General features: G+C 42.0%; 2 protein-coding genes and 1 non-coding gene across 3 annotated transcripts in view; 2 read left to right on the top strand and 1 right to left on the bottom strand.

The window, feature by feature from the left end:
• Positions 1 to 749: 749 nt before the first annotated feature.
• pex2 (peroxisomal biogenesis factor 2) lies at positions 750 to 8,869 on the bottom strand. The gene is made up of 2 exons (XM_061064546.1): positions 8,767 to 8,869; positions 750 to 2,332 (listed from the first exon to the last, which is right to left on the bottom strand). The coding sequence occupies exons 1-2, from the start codon at positions 8,768 to 8,770 to the stop codon at positions 1,344 to 1,346; spliced, it is 993 nt and encodes a 330-aa protein (XP_060920529.1). The 5' UTR covers positions 8,771 to 8,869; the 3' UTR covers positions 750 to 1,343.
• Positions 8,870 to 8,969: 100 nt separating this feature from the next.
• LOC132994630 (trichohyalin-like) overlaps positions 8,970 to 16,899 on the top strand; it is a 97,253-nt gene continuing 89,323 nt past the window's right edge. Inside the window, exons 1-2 of the mRNA XM_061065115.1 lie at positions 8,970 to 9,527; positions 12,189 to 12,338. Coding sequence (XP_060921098.1) covers positions 9,285 to 9,527; positions 12,189 to 12,338 — 393 coding nt within the window. The 5' untranslated portion in view covers positions 8,970 to 9,284. The remainder of the gene's footprint in view (positions 9,528 to 12,188; positions 12,339 to 16,899) is intronic.
• Positions 9,574 to 9,655, top strand: trnal-uag (transfer RNA leucine (anticodon UAG)). The gene has a single exon. It is a non-coding gene; the product is annotated as a tRNA-Leu (tRNA).

Here is a 16,899-nt window from a genome sequence, read left to right as displayed (position 1 = left end):
ACATTAACCTCATCTGAGTGCAAATGTGTGTGTGTGTGTGCGTCTCTCTGAGCCGCTAGATCTGAGACCCGCTCTTTGCAATAGGCTTTCTATCACGCCTGCAGTTCCGATTGATCGTCTCTGCAATCAGCAATTAAGCCCTAGTGATCAGAGCGGTCGAGGGGGGAGAGAAGGAGGGAGGGAAGGAGAGGTGGGAGGTAGCCCACCAACCCCACCCCGCTCCTCTCTTGTCAGCCCAGGAAAGGCTTCACTCAGCTGGGGTGCGTTTGGCCCGGGGCTGGGCTCACTGGTGGAGGTTAACTCCAGCATAAATAAGCATCTTTGGACTCATTACAGGGATTAGAGAGTAATTCGCCTGCGAGGAAGGAGACGACTGCCAGGGTTTTGGTACAGTTTACTACAGTCTTATAGGGGCGAGGGCCCAGGAGATTACAGAGGGAGAGAGATGGGAAGGCTGCAAAAGAGAGAAAGGCCAAGGGAAAAGAGAGGCTGGCTGTCAAATGTGCGTATGTGCGAGAGTCAATCCAAGCCCCCGGCTGCCCCCTTGATCTTCAGCATGTTGGGGTGCTGTGAAAACGGATAATGGGAGTTAGAACGACCGGGTCTGTCTAGAGAGAAGTGTGCTGATTGTTATAACTTTCCCTCATCTCTCTCTCCTCCACTTAACTAAGTAAACACCCAAGAGGTAGGACTCTATCAATTTTAATGATGTTGAAATGCAATTTAGACACAAAATACACAACAAATGCTAATTTGGCCATGATGAGAGGCATCAGAAATTCCTCCCATTATTTATTCAGCTGACTTTCTGCATTTTTCATCAGAACAAATATTCCCATTTCAACAAACAGACGCACACACACACACACACGTGCTAACACACAGCCAATTTGGAGCATAAATCAACACGTTCCCTCATCAAATATATGCTGTGTGGTTCTCTGCAGTATGTCCAGCGCACCAAAGACAAATAGTTCTGTCCAAAGTCCAGCCGGAGAAACGGACGGGGCGGAGGATTGTCAATATATGCACACATACATTAAACACAGCAGGTCGATGTGTGTTCAGAAAAGACACCGACATCATAAAGACTGAAGTCAAGTCATAAACTCATCCCTGTTTACCTTGTGAATCATGAAGCTCACAGAACAGGGTTTTTTTTTAAACCCTTTCCTTGATGTTTTAATGTCTTTAAAAAAGTAGATTTTATTAAATTAGCTTTCATAGAAATTAGGTAAATGTTAAGATTCATTTACATGTTCACTGTGTTAGTGTTTTTTATACACACAACTTCACAGAAATGAATCACCATTTTAATTTCAACAAGTCTCTTCTTCAGACGATCACCAGCCCATCATTTCCACCTCCATCTTCACAGACTCAGGCTGTCCCGCTTCTGCCCCACATTTGGGACAGGTGAGATATGCGTCTGCGATGCTGTGGCTTTTAATACAGTAGTAGCAGAAAACATGCTGGCAGCCCACCGAGTGAGGCATGGTGGGCCACTCTCCGCACAGTCCGCACTCTTTCCACACCCCTGTCCCTTCTGTCGCTCCCTTCCCGTCGGCGCTTCCTCCCCCCAAAACAAGCGAAGACAGCGTTGCCTTCAGCTTCCTGGTATTGACGAGTGGCAGCAGGAAGATGAGGAACTCTGCAAAGCCGTGCCACAGCAGCTCTCGGTTCATGTACTGGTAGGTTACATCTCGGACCACGTTGGGTTTGCTGAAAACTGCCCTAGCTCCCACGATCCTTTCAGCCAGGACAGGATGGCGACCTCTCCTTAGGAACACCAGGAAGTTGATGAGACTTGCAAGCTGAGCGATACTAGACGCTAAGATCAGGCAACTGCGGAGACCTTTCTGGAGTAAACCCCTGTCTCCGTCAGACGCAGGTCCACCTGGACTCAGACCCAAACACAGCAGCAGGCTGTGGGAACGTTCCTGGAGCCAGCGCGGCCCCGCGGTAAGCAGGGCCAGACCCAGCTTCTGCCTGCGGGTCAGAGGTCTGTAGCGCGGAGATGTGGAGAGGATGTTGTGGTAGCGTAAGCTCAGTAAGGACTGGCCCACCGTTGTGCAGTTAGAATACAGAGTGAACCTCCACAGGAGCAGCTGAAGCAGAGCCCTCAATTCAGGCTCTAGTGGGGTGAGAAGGCCCGGGCGGCAGTTCTGGAAGCACTGGGAGAACTGGCTCCATAGAAGCTGCTCGAGTGAAGAGTCTAGCTCGATAGCATCCAGCTGACTGATGCGCAGCACCGCGGTCTGAGGGTCAACCTCGGTTTGTGCAGTAGAACCTTCAGCTGGCCGTGTCGGGTTGTTCCGGCTCTCCATACCCACTGAAAAAATCAAAACAACAGAGATGTATTTTAATCTTGTTTTTAAGGATTCTATGAGTATATTACAAACTTTGTGATTGAATCACAGCGCATACAGGCGGAAGGATGGATATTGTTTTTTACAGCCTTGATATTATTTCTGCTTAGTTTAGGTCATTCCTGGATATCAATATACTGCGTTACTATCTTTATTGTAGTCACTGCTGACAATACAATCTTTGTCCAAACAGCTTTACTCTGAGTTTTATAGATTTGATGAGAACTTTTTTTATGAAACAAAATGTGAAAAAAAAAAAAAAAGATCCTAATGATGGTACAAAAAACAAGATCCATGTTGTAAAAAGAATCCTTCATTTTAACCTGAGTCAATACATTGACATGACATACATAATCAAAAACCTTATGCAACACCTTACTTGTTATATGATGAACTACATATACTATATAGAAGCAAAGCAGTCAGGGACAACAGGGTAGTTGGGAGGAAATGAGGCCCTGAAGGTGAAGCCCATCCTGTTAGGAGGGTTATTTTTTCTTTACACACAGGAACGGAAATCACTTTTCACATGTAAAACCCGTCCTTAATGCAACCTTTGAGCGGCTGCAATGCAAAAGAGCAGGGGGTCTTAGACTGCTCTCTTCAGTGTATAAACACACACAATCTTAACCCACACATAGAGACACACACACACACACACACACACACACACACGCACAAGAGGCGAAGCCCGGGGGCTCTTGGGTGCCTGCTCCCTCTGGAGATAGGGGTGTGTGTACAAATCACATCACCAGGGATTAGGCTAACGGCACAGTCTCTGGTACACCGTAAACATCTGCCAAATGTGGAACAATTTTCCTCCCCTGGAGTCGACTCCATATGGGATCTCACCATTGTGACGTCTGGGCTATTTAGCGCAGCATACGTTTCCCAAAAGTGCTCACAGTCCCCCCCCCCCCCACCCCCCCAGTTTTATCTGCCCTTTCCTCAAATGAAACGCTTAAGAAGTGGGAGACTAACTAACGCACGGGGAGACAGAGCAAGGGGCCCACAGAGAGCGAGAGAGAGAGAGAGAGAGAGAGAGAGAGAGAGAGAGAGAGAGAGAGAGAGAGAGAGAGAGAGGCCTTTTTCTGACAGTGGCTTTTGTGTCTCGCTGAACAGGATTTGTCACGAGGCTTTAAAAGAGATTTCAGCCGGGTAAATATGGCAGTTTTGACAGAAAGAGAGAGAGATGATGGTCACTTTAGACGTTTCTTGAGGAGGTATGAAAAAAACATTTAATGTGCTGTGGCAATGCTGGGGTTTATTGTGGCGCACAGGACCATCTGTGTATTCATGATGTTTCAATAGAGCCAGGATACACCGTCCAACTAAGTTAGAATTAGCAAATGAATGAGAAAAAAAAAAAGAGTGAATTCACGCTGAAGTAAGCAGGTGTGACAAATTCATTGAGGTGCATTTGAAATGCTGCCATGTTTAGAGACTACAACTCGCCTGTGATGGAAGTAGAGTTTGGATTAAATAAAAATAAAAAAGACGCAGGCTGAATGTGTATGTTAACCAATAAACAGGCGCCATTTGTTTCGCTTAATCTGAAAGTTTTTCCATGATGGGAGAAAATGTGCAGATTAAGTGCCTGTGTGTGTGTGTGTGTGTGTGTGTGTGTGTGTGTGTGTGTGTGTGTGTGTGTGTGTGTGTGTGTGTGTGTGACTAAGTATTTATGTCAATGCTAGCCTTGATCTATGCAGAGCTCAAATACAGAGTTAAATGAATCTATCACACACACACGGTCTTGCACATACACACACAGGCCAGGTGGTGGAAATCCCCGTCACAGCAGCAGCCCTCTCGGGAGAGTAAACCCGGCCGGGTCCAATATTCTTTTCAAAGCATTTTATCGAGCAGTTTACAAGTTATGAATGAATATGTTTTATTTGGGGAAACACGGTATTGACAGCCACCTATCAATAGTAATGTGACTATTGTCAAGGGTCTGTCAATATTAATGTAATTATGATGTAGAGGGATCAGAGGGATGCCGGAGTCGGGGGCCAAGTAACATCTCCTGCCCACTGCCATATCAATAGCTGGGATTGCTATTGACAGCTTCCCTTCAGACTTGCAGCACTTGCCAAATATATAACAAGCAGACACTTCAGTCAATGCCGGGCTGCCTATAAAAATTAAGCATTTGAATTTACAGGGTTTTTGCTGTGGACAGCTGGAAATCCATGTTCCTTATGTAATAGTCAAAAGTCACAGTCAATGACAGTGTTTACAGAGTACGTGGTGCGGTGAGGTGTGTGTTACAAGACAGACAGGACAGGGTTTGAACACACCATGTATACACATAAACAAGAGGACAGATTGTTTTCTCTGTTACACACACACACACACACACCTGACGAGATATTAACTTGATCTTTCACTTAAGGGACTACCAACCAACCATCAGAGAGAAAGTTTGATTTTTGATTTTTTCGCCAGCTGAAGAGAAACAGGATGAGTCACTGGGAGCAGAGAGAGTGGGGGGGATGGCATGCAGCAAAGGGCTGAGCCTGGATTCAAACCCACGGGCACTGCGACGGAGACTCTGTACATGGGGCGCGTGTCATAACCGCTAGGCTATCGACGCCCCGCAGCAGAGAGACAGAACGCCCTCTCTTGGACAGTCGGTACCTGGTTACTAAAGGAGAAGGGTTTCAGGAGTTCACTGAAAACCAACAGTCACCTTAAACGTCTCAAAGCTGTTTAAAAGACTTTTGAAATATCTTACTGAGAATTTTGAAGGTTATTTTGAGTCAGGTCAGATGAGACTTTTCTCTCCCCACCATTGTTCCCTGAGCATGTGCATCTTATTCAAACAAAGAGAGTGCACTGACTCGAGGCTGACTTACAGACAACAATATCCAGTCTAACAGGCTACACACTGCAACATCGCTTCAAGGCAAAAGGGGCCATGACCAGTGAGAGGAAGGAGAGATGAGGCAACCAAAGTGTTCAGAGCGTCAGACTGAAGCCTTGCAGCTGCACCGGGGTCCTCTGAAAACTAGACAACAGGCTGTAATGACAGCTAACAAACAGAAAGACGGATAGACTAAGAGACAGAGAAAAAAAAAGGCCGACACGTCAGACAACACGTCATGAAACCGTCAACTGGGAGCTCTGAGCTAACTGTCTACTGATACAGTGAAGGGGGAAAAAAACAGGGGGAAACGATCGCTAACGAGAAAAAAAAAATCAAGGGGTGGGGGGGGGGGGGGGGGGGATAAGCACAAACCTCTCCCTAGGACCTGACCTTGAGCCCGATGGTCACAATAAAGGAGGCGGGAACGTTCCTGAAGCATATGCGGCTCAGCCATACTGAGGTGCAAGCGTCTAGGGAATAGCCTATAGTCAGAGGAAGGTTGCATTTTCTTCTTGACCTTGGCGTTGGCGTCTAGGGATGCGGGATGATGGTGTTTAGGGCAGGGGACTAAAGACTAAGGGATACTGGGAAGGTGGAATATCCCTAGGGGGGGGGGTTGCATTTTGCTTTTTCCTCAGTGGACAAGTGCTCCGAAGCCGCTCAAGGCTATCATTCTGCGCCAGAGGGGAAAACGTGTGTGTGTGTCCAAAAGTCTCCATTTAGCTCCTGGCGTGGAGTTGTAGCTCAAATTCCGAAACACTTAGCTATGGTTGTTAGCATAATATATTTGCAGAAATAATGCATAAATGTTCACTTGGCTTTCTATGATGCTTGTAGCGAGAAATAGGCTACGCATTGGCAAAGCAGGCTGGATTACAACTTTACATTTTCTTCTCTCGCTCGTTTAAATTAATTTGTGTAAAAGCTCTGGTGAATAAAACCTATTTCTCTAAGCACTCTCGACTTCTCTCTCTCTCTCTTTCCCCCGCTCCCTCACTTTATTGCCCTTCTTTCGCCAGGAACGAGCGCGGGCCTATTAGCCATGGCCTGCTAATGTCCTCGCTATGAAAACGGATGAGAATGTCAGATTTAGAACTTTTAAGAGAGTGATGTCATACAGCAGACCACAGGCATTACGGGGATGCTAAGATTACCCAGGCGGTAACCAGACTAATTGTTATGAGTCTGTTTCATGAAAAATGAATGTGTGCAAATGCACAGAGGGGTCTTCAGGCTGTGCGTGTGTGCGTCACACACTAATGCTTTATCAAGGCTCTCCTCTTTCTCTAATCACCCAAGACTCCTCCGAGCCACGGGGTGAGGGCCGAGTTAATGCCTGAACACACAAAAAAATACACATCAGTTAGAACAGCACGCCTGACAGACACACACACACACACACACACACACACACACACACACACACACACACACACACACACACACACACACACACACACACACACACACACACACAGACACAGACACACACAAAAAGTGCTCTGCTTAATCTGGTTTGCTCGGAAGGTAAATTATTTAAGAGAATTAATTGATTTCATGAGTATGAAGGTTGAGTATGCTAAGGCCGTATGAGTAATAAGTACAGAGGTTTGCAAAAAAACAACTTAAAACGTAATGAAACATTTAGAGGGCAGAGAGGCACAATGAATGTGGAGGGGAAATGGAACAGCTAATAAACGAGAGAACGGATGTTGTGTCTTTCTTAGGAGTCACTGAGAGATCAGTGGAGCATCACCTCGTGAAAAAAAAAAAAAAAAAAAAAACCTTTCTTAGCATCTCTCTATGCATGAAAACACAGGCATGATAAAAGGGGAACGCATTTTTGCCTGACTTTCAATCATTGCAACGACTTATTTGTGCGGGACAGAGGGAAATCCTAAAATGAGAGGAAGCTGCTTTTTGTGTCGAGTTAAATCAACGACGGAGTGAAGGCCACTGCAGAGTACAGACTGACAGATTGAAGAGTTAACAGTAACATCCACTTTAAAATTGAGATGCTACATTAAGGAGTTCAACTTGAATCTGTATCTGGGAATCAATTTGTGAAATTGGATCGCTGCTGCTGCAAAATGTAACATTAACGTTGACGACGTGGTCATGTTTTTATACTTTAGTCTCAATTTGGATGTAAAATGTCTTGATTTCCTGCGACATACTGCTCTTGCATGCATACTGTATATCAGCTAAAGAAAAAACACAAAAGGTAGCTCGATATGGTGGAACGACTTAAAACACAATTCAATTATCACACTGGTCACTGAAAGAAAGTCTCACATTCCGGTCTTTAATCTTTTCACGACTTCCATTTCCTTATTGATCGACACAAATGGTGATTCTACATGCACATAAATGAAAGAAAAGCAGAACGGATAATTCATTAATCGTCAGCCACTAAGATGACATTTGATTGGAGCTTTCAGAATTGACTCTATTAAATTGTTTTTGCGCTGTTGGCCAGAAAAAAACTATAAATTGCAGCACTCATCCTCCATGATGTATGTGCAGTATAATGCTTTTTCTTCTGTTAAATGATCAGAACTATAAAGTGAATCCATTAGGTTGAAATTCTTTCCAAATAAGCGCACAGATAACCTTCCTGCCTTTTATCACTTCCTTTCATCTGGAAACTGTATAACCTTTTGACCCCGGAGTGAGATCACAGTCCAATTTAACTTCAGTGACTCCCTTAAAAACACACTCATTACACTAAGTGTTCAGCTCCAAAGACACGCGCCTATACTTCAATCTCATGCAATCAGCCGCTCCACATTCTCCTCATAATGACATTGTCTCTTAATTTCTTTTTTTTTTTTTGCTCATGCCCATCAGTCTTTAACAACAACAAAACCCAAAGCTGCTCCATTTTGATAATAAGGCAAGAGCATTATGTGATAATCACAGTGGGGATTAGGTTTTTGGCAGAGTGTGTGAGAGCAGTGTAGTCAAAGCCACTGCAAAGGAGAGATATAACCAAGAGACAGATAAGAGCAGAGAGGAGTGATGATTGAGATGAGAGAAATGAAGAGAGTCTCTTGAAAATCAATAAGATCAACTTTGCCTTGAATCTCAATGTGGAAGGTTTTGATCTCTGGCACTGATTATTTAGGGGAATAATGGAATTATATGCGGAGAAGTCTAACATACTCTTGAAGGAATTCACCCTCACAAGGTTACCAACCAGAGTTGCAGTTAGATACACCTTGAGATACTTCACAGTGAATACTAATTCTGAATAATGGTAATTTGATCTGCATGCACTGTGCACGACGATACACAGCAACAGTCGAGTTGATTTAAACCCCAAATATTCAGAAAAAAGGGAACAAATGTCGCTTTAGGTACACTGACACTAAACTGCAACAACATGATAACATTAGACCTCAGGTGTTTACACCGTAAAAAAGAAGCAGACGTGTCGCATTTGAGCTCCATGCATTAAGGGGGGGGCTTAAAGAAAGACAAGTAAACGTAAATGTTCGCCTAATATTATAAATACCATATATTTACCCATTTCTTTTAAGGAGGAAGATGAATTCAGTGTACTTCAGTCTACCCCCGATACGATGAAAACACACTGCACTGCATTTCCGGGTTGAAAAAGGCATCCCGCCTTCTCAAGCAAAAGCCACCAATGGGTGCGCAACAACGTCACTGTGACGAAGGCAAAAGTCAAAATAAGCCAATCAGATTACAAAGCGCCAAGACAGCGGCAAACTGCAGGGGGAAGCGTCGGTCTGTGAGGAAAACATTGAAGTTATTCAAGGTCCTCCGTTGTAGTAACGCCACTTAGCGACAAAGTTGTTTGTGAAGCCAGGGTAATTAACTCACAGAAACACAGCCTTTCCTTTCATGCACCCAAAACACTATGCATTGAAGCATGCCTTACAGCTGCCTTATAGTTGTTGACTGTAAGGCAGTGCAAATATTTAACCAGAGTGAAACACCGTGATTATGACTTTTAGGTCGAGACTGTTTGCTGTTTCATAAATGCGGGTTGATTAATCAACAGATACTGTTTTCGAGAAATGCTGAAAACCAGCACAAACATTTGCCAACAGACAACAACACCATCTGGAGAAAGGTCGAGGCAGTGTGCTGAAGAAAGTTGTACTTTGACCCCGCTCTCTGCCTCAGGAGGAGGAGAGCGGAAAGCTGACACAGAAACAAACAACATTAAAGAACTCTGTGAGGAGTTCAAAGACCTCTACGAGCAGAGGTTCAGGTGCGTTCAGCTGGACTCAGGAGGAACTGGGCAGGACCTGCTGCAGGTGAGTAAATATATTCAAAGGTGTTGTGGTTGGCCGGTTTGTGCAAGGTAGCGTGGCCGAGCGGTCTAAGGCGCTGGATTTAGGCTCCAGTCTCTCTGGAGGCGTGGGTTCGAATCCCACCGCTGCCATTATGGCCAGTTCAAATACAAACAGAAAAAAAAAGCAATGAAATATTCCTGCTGAATCCCTCAGGTGACAAAATCAACTTGTGAATTCAACCATTGTCCAGCTGAATCTTTCACACGTCACAATGTTTTATTGTATTGTTGTTAGGGCTGGGCAATATATCGAGTTTTTAAGATATATCGATATATTTTCAAACAAGATAGGGTAAGACAATATTGTTGATATGGATATAGTTTATGTTGCATTAAAGTAACATCACAGAGGTGCCAGGTCACCTTTTTCTCATCTCAATGATGATGACTGTCTGTCCCTCTTAACCCTGCTCCTCCTCTCTCTCTCTCTTTTATTGTATTTAAGGAACATTTTTATTTTATCATATTACTTTTTAAATTCACAAACAGGTAGTTCATTTTCCATGTGTTTTCACTGTTAATAAAATACATATCGATATATATCGAGTATCGCCATTCAGCTAAACAATATTGAGATATGAGTTTTGGTCCATATCACCCAGCCCTAATTGTTGTTGTAGCCTCTGTTAACCTCATAAGTTATGTTTTATTTTAAAAGCCATGATTGAGGACACTTAAAAACCAGACTCTCTATAAGATTTGTAGTTTTCTCCCCACATCTGTTGCCATTAGTTTATCATCCATCCGATACAAATCAAAGAGCATCCTGCCCTCCATGCATCGTGCATCAGAAGACGACCTCTGTCCTGTCAGACAAACGACATGAGGAAGCAGAGGGGAGGTTTCATAAAGCCGCAGAAGTTGTAACAGGTGGCAAATTGCATTATGTTTCCATCTGGGCGGCTCAGATCGGGAACAAAGATCCACACTCATATTTAAAAAAAAGCGAGGTTTCTAATCATCAGGATTGTCATGTGACATCATTTAGGTACAGAATGTAGCTCGTGTGATCTTGGCTGTGCATCAAAGCAAGTATAACAAGGTTTCAGAGATGGGTTTCAGTTAGCTGGCCCCAGTCGCGGACCTGCTTAACAAGGTTATGTGTTTAGAACCCAGGAGCTCCCAAGTCCTAACGGTTGATGGGGACAGTTAATCATAGAGCATGTCCATGGAAAGCATAGGGCCCATTCATCTAGTAACCCATTGTAGGTTTAAAATGTTTCCTGACATGATATTTAACAAACTTATAAAGTAAACCCTTGATTAAAAAATATGTTCTAGCATAGTGATCATGTTCAGCTGAAAATATAGAACCAACCCAAAAAAAACCAAGAGTGCAGTGCACTTAGGGGTTTAAAGTACATTCTACTAAAAAACAACCTGAACATGTTCAACAGCTGACATAATATATCAAGTCCTTGTCGTTCTTCAACTTGATCTTTTAGGTCTTTGATCCTCGTAAAGAACACGGTTGTGTACTTGTTCCTGAAGGGATTGTAAGTAGCCAGATAGCCTACATATATACAATGGTTCTGTCTCTGATAAAAGAGAGTGCCACAGAATTTCAGAATTAAAATGCCTTATAGGAGCACCTGTGTTCATGAATGTCTGTCCCCTACAGCCAGAAAAGTCAACAAGCAGTTTATACCGTCCCCAGACGCATAATATAATACTGATGTATAGCTTCAGGGAGAGTGACTTCACAAAGGTGGCAGATTTGACAGTAGGGGTTGACATTGTATTTTCAGGTGTTGAACTGAAAATACATCCACTTTGAGAGGCTGGAAGGAATAAAGAGTCACATGTGGCTCTTCAAAACTGGGTTTTATTTACCCCAAATTAGGCACACAGTTTAAGAAACTTAATAAAGTTAAGGACCCATAAAAGTGGGAAACCACTCAACACTGAGGTCAGGCTATACCAACATAGACTGAGAGTATAACTGCAGAGACATCCATACGTTTTATTTACCATGTTTTCCGATAATAACGAGTCATTTCTGGTTGTTTTCTTGAGATCTCGACTTATTCATCTCAGTGGTCCCCAGCACAAAACAAACATAGAAACAGGCTTCACTCACTTCATCAGTGTGGGCATTGGCAGCATGGCATGTTGTGGTCTTGCCCATCACAGTGACCAGCCTATTGTTGTGATCTCTAGATCGCCATAGAATTATCATGAGTAAATAAGCTTTGTTATCCCATGAGATACATTGATCTGTTATAATGGGAAATCTGCTTTGTTATCCTAAATAACAAGAAATCTAAATAGAACGATTGGAAATTACAAGTGGTGCAAACGGTTCACAAATCTAACAGTTTGGATCGGATCAAGGATATTTGTTATATTATATTTTTTAGATCTTTTTTATATCAGTGTACTTCTCGAGGAACACTGTTGGATTTATATTAAAAATAACCCAAGTTGTAAATATTTTATGATGAACAAATAATGAGTTTACTGCTTTATTTCAATCTGGAAATGTCCTTAATTATCATTTATTTGTCTGATTCAGAAAAAAAAACAATCCCATCATTTGAAATAAATGAAGTTTCTACTGTTGCCATGTTAAAACACAGCAGATAAACCACTGTCTGATCCTGCTCTGTTGTTTTTCTGGCAGAAGAAAGTGAATTTCCTGCAGTCTTATGTAAAAGACCTTGAAGACCAGAACAATGTGCTGGTTCAGACCATTGAGGATCTGCAGCAGGAAGCTGACCACGAGGTTTCTGATGTGGGAATGGAGCTACAAACCTCGGATTGCATTTTGGACGTAAGTTTTTCTAAATGTTGTACAGCATCTACTATAGAGTATCACCGTTTTCTTTTTTTTAAAGTGCTGTATCACTAAAAATACACGATATACATATTTCTTAACAAGAAAAAAAATGTAGTGTCCATTCCTAAGAGAAGAGGGTTCTGATACATGAAGAGCTTCAGAATATTTAACAGAAATGTTTCATAGTGTACTGACAGAGGCAAAAATATTGTATATAAGCAAATATCATCAGCTTAAGAAATATAATGGGTTAAGAAAACAGGTTAGGAATTGTGATTTCAGTATGTTCAGTTTATTTGCGAGAATGGAATCAGCTACCAGTATACCCATGGCTCCTGTATGTCCACACTTACATTAAAAAAAAAGCATTAAAAACCTCCAAAGCTAAAAGAAGAAAAACACATATCAGACTCAGATGTACAGCTGGAGCCCGGCAAAGTTTTTTTTAAAACATGTTTGAAATACAGTTACCTTCTTTAATATTACCTGCTTCTGTTTAACCAGATAGTTTATGTAAAGTTGTACACTAAGTGGAGCAGCATTCAGAATAAAACTTTAACTCATTAAGTCATAGACTGTATATAAAAATGAACAACATGCCTCAACCTACTTCCTGTTGTTCAAAGATGAAGCCATAGTTCCCCCTCGACGGGCACTGACATATTGTGCAATTGGTGCCAGAGTCTGTGCAGTACGGATCGACTGGAAGAGCTGCGGTGTTGGTGTCACACCGCTTCCGCTAACAAAAACATACATACAGTATAAATTACCTTTAAAACTGCAGAGATCCCTCAGGTCGGTGCAGTCTTCAGCAGAACAGATTCTTGTTTGAAACAGATACTCACAGTTGTGGAAGTTCAGTCACTTTTTTATTAGTGTTGGTTACGTTTCCTCTGCCCATTTCTCCTCTATTCTTACGCACAGCAACATAGGAGGCGCATTCATCAACAGAGCGGTCAATCATGGCATTTTACCTTTGCGAAAATATAACCAATAAAAAAGAACCTTCTGAGGCAAGAAGATGGTTTGAACATCGAGCAGCCTGATAATAACTATCATGACGAAACTGGGTTTTTGAAAAAAAAAAAATATTGTTTCAGCCATGTCCCATATGTTAAAAAATATAAGAGGGGGGGGGGGGGGGGGGGGGGGGGGGGGGTTTATGACCTTTACAGTCAGTCAGTAGCTGGAGCTCTAAGTCTTTTGGCTTCACAGGAGGCGTTGTGTTGCCCTGTCCATTCTTCTCAGAGTCAATGCATTAATTTCCATACTTGTGGTAAAAAAATAATATATATATAAAAATGAGCTCAGAATAACAGCGCATAGATTTCTATTCTTCTCTTTCTTTCTATTGTCTCCAATATTCTTTGTTTGTATGCAATACATCAAGGCCAAGTCCTCTTTGACTTTATGGAATCCAATCAGCGGAGATCACGCCGTCTATGGTGTAAGTCCATCATCCCCTATTGTTTAGGCAGAGTAATATCACTATATATAATAATAGCAATAGAGAAAAGCAATTAGGACAAGCATGGAGGCATGTAATAGTCTCTAGGCATAATGGTAAGAATTCTTTGTTGAGACCTTTTGGTAAAGATACTGTGAACTCGACAGGATAAGCTGCATGTAAACTAACGAGAAGTCAAGCAAAGAAAGGTCCTCTGTTATTATCTTTGAAATGTGTGGCCCCAGCCATTTTGCTGAGGAAACCACAAATTATCATTCTTTCCGAGTGGAGCAAAGGTGGAAATTTTCAAGCAAAAATGTTTAACAGAAGTAGTTATTTCTGTCAAGATTGCATTAACACAAAGCAGAACTATAAAGACTTCACTACTTGATGTAGTGACCTTAAGGTATTGTTCCATTTCGGCTATGTCCAGGCCTCTGTCAATATTCACTATTCTAGATGGATTTTCACACAGAAAAGTAATTATGGCCTATTATACATCTACATACTTATCTGCTATTATGGAGTAGGTTAGAGGGCTAGCTTTGTGTGCTCCCTCCACCAGTCACAAAGGTCAATGTGACATAACGCTTTGCATTTCTCAACAGTCAAAGCTGCCAATTTGAACTTTCAGTAATTTAAAATGTCATTTCTTCAATGTCATCGCTTTAGCAACATAGAAACAACACGGACTCTATCTTCTATAGGGTTTCGTTTTGATGCTTTGACTCAATAGGTTGTATAATTTGTGTCTTACCTTCAGACTATAGTCCTGAAAATAACGACAGAATTGGAGAAAAATTGTTCTTTTTAAATTCTGTTGGCTTATAATTGCAGATTAAAGAACATACATGTAAAATGAAATAGTTAAAGAAAGTGATTATAAATCCGATTTCATGACACTGTCTTCGTGGCTATTTTTGATTGTGTGCAAATGAAAAACTACATCTGCCATTTAAACGGACACAGTGTAACATAGTAGAGTGTTGCAGTGCTATCGACCCTGAGCTTTTGAATCTCCATTTTCACCCGTCTTAAACGATGCTCTCGCTGTCTGTTTATGCTACTTTGTGTGTTTTCAGGGTCTAGATTGGTAAACAAATACAAACAAATGGACTGCCTCACTCAACAGTCTATTAGGACAGCCAGGGGACAACAGTGTGTTTCTGCTCTGATGTCCATAATGTGAAATCCAATCAAATGAAGAGCATTTAGAGCTACTTATGGACCGTTCCACCATGTAAACGATGCAGTGAGCTCTGTAATAGGAGCTCGGCTAACGTCTGATTGAATCGTAGTGTATGGTCTTGTTGATGCACAATAGGGTTGAACTTTAATGAATATAATGTCATAATATCATGAAATCTAAGGCTTGTTTTCTGTGTTTCAGACTGCTGCAATTAGCCTATTGTCTCTTTATCATCCATAGGCAGACGGATGTAGCATCATCTTGTTCCCCTCGTACAATGAACTCCCTGAGTTAAACAGCGTATGGGGAATAATGACAACAAGCTCTTACAGCAATAGAGTTCATCCTCTTTCGTACTGTGCTCATTACTACTCATTGATACAGGTTATTTGGGATTTTGAAGGTTGTAAAATCTATTGTTGGCTTTCCAATTGGCAGCTGAATAAAAGAGCATTGTTTCACTCAGAGGATCTGTTATAGTGTCGCTGTAGGCTTCCAGTCCTAGCGGTGCTCTGGCCAGTATCAGTTTCTATAGTACGCTTGCTTTCCAGAAAGTGAAACATTTTAAGGGAAAATGCTGAACTTTCTTTGTGTCATTCTGTTGCAATAAAACCATTATTATGAGTCTTAGGAGGACTCTTCTGGGAAAGTTCTTTAAAGTAATTTCCTTCAATTTTCTGGGTTATACCCTAGGTTGACATTTTGGCAGCTTAAGGATTAGTAATCATATAATGCAATAGAATTGGCACCTTATGATCTCTGTAGAATGTTTCTTTCCACTCGCGTTATTCCAAGAAGGTCACAGGCACAAGGGCAACAACAGAACAATTTCTTTAGCTGACTGCGTTTCAGTATCCTGCTCGAAGACGCTGTGTCTGACGAGTTGATTCCCAACTTAGGGTTTCAACTTTAACACGTCAGTTAATGTCATCATATTAATGCGTCTCAAACAGGCTGCTGCAGATGTTGAGAGGGTCGATTGGTCGGCAGCGGCACTGCCAAACTCTTCTGTTTAAAGTTTGTCTTGGCTCTTTTGAAAGAGTTTTCAAAAAGGACTAAAACAATTATAGAAAGAAAAAAAAAAACGTCCCTGGTCTAAATTGCTTTGTTTGTCAAAATCTGACCCTGCTCGTGTCTTCAAGATCAAAAGATCAAAGATAAAAAGAAAATCTTAAACAATTAAATGGATTATTTAAATGATTATTATAGTATTGTCGTCACAAGTCATTTAGCCCTTATAATTTAATTTATCTCAGTGATTTCTTCAATAAAGAAAACATCAAGCGAGAACTGATGTCAAACATGAACTCTGCTACACATTTCATAAAACACATGAGACGTCTTATTCTCTCCCGACTGTAATCTATTGGCCCTTCTGTGTGTGTGTGTGTGTGTGTGTGTGTGTGTGTGTGTGTGTGTGTGTGTGTGTGTGTGTGTGTGTGTGTGTGTGTGTGTGTGTGTGTGTGTGTGTGTGTGTGTGTGTGTGTGTGTGTGTGTGTGTGTGTGTGTGTGTGTGTGTGTGTGTGTGTGTGTGTGTGTGTACCCGTTTGTCTGTTGGCTAGATTTTTTAATTCCCAGAGTTTAGCCTCTGGCCTGCAGGGCAGTGTGGGGGACTGTAGCAGCCTGAGGGGGATCAGTAGAGATCAAAACAGATCAGCAGAGATCATTTGGGATCACTGGCCTTCCCTTTGATCCACTCATCCTCATCATTCCCACACAATTCTCAAATTATTACCATATAGGGCACACTCAAAACACCCACATGTAAGCAAACATGTTTTTGAGACTCTTTGTCTGCACTTGGTATTTTTGTCGTGTTGAAGCTTCAACTGGAATATTCCATTTGCTTAGCTTGTTAGCTTTTGTTGTTTCAAATGGCATAGTCTAAAAAAAGACCAAATTTTCTTTTGTCTTGTTAT

Source organism: Labrus mixtus, chromosome 19, assembly GCF_963584025.1.
Source record: "Labrus mixtus chromosome 19, fLabMix1.1, whole genome shotgun sequence".
Lineage (NCBI taxonomy): Eukaryota > Metazoa > Chordata > Actinopteri > Labriformes > Labridae > Labrus > Labrus mixtus.
Note: the sequence above shows the minus strand (reverse complement) of the source record. Positions and strands in the feature narration are given on the sequence as shown.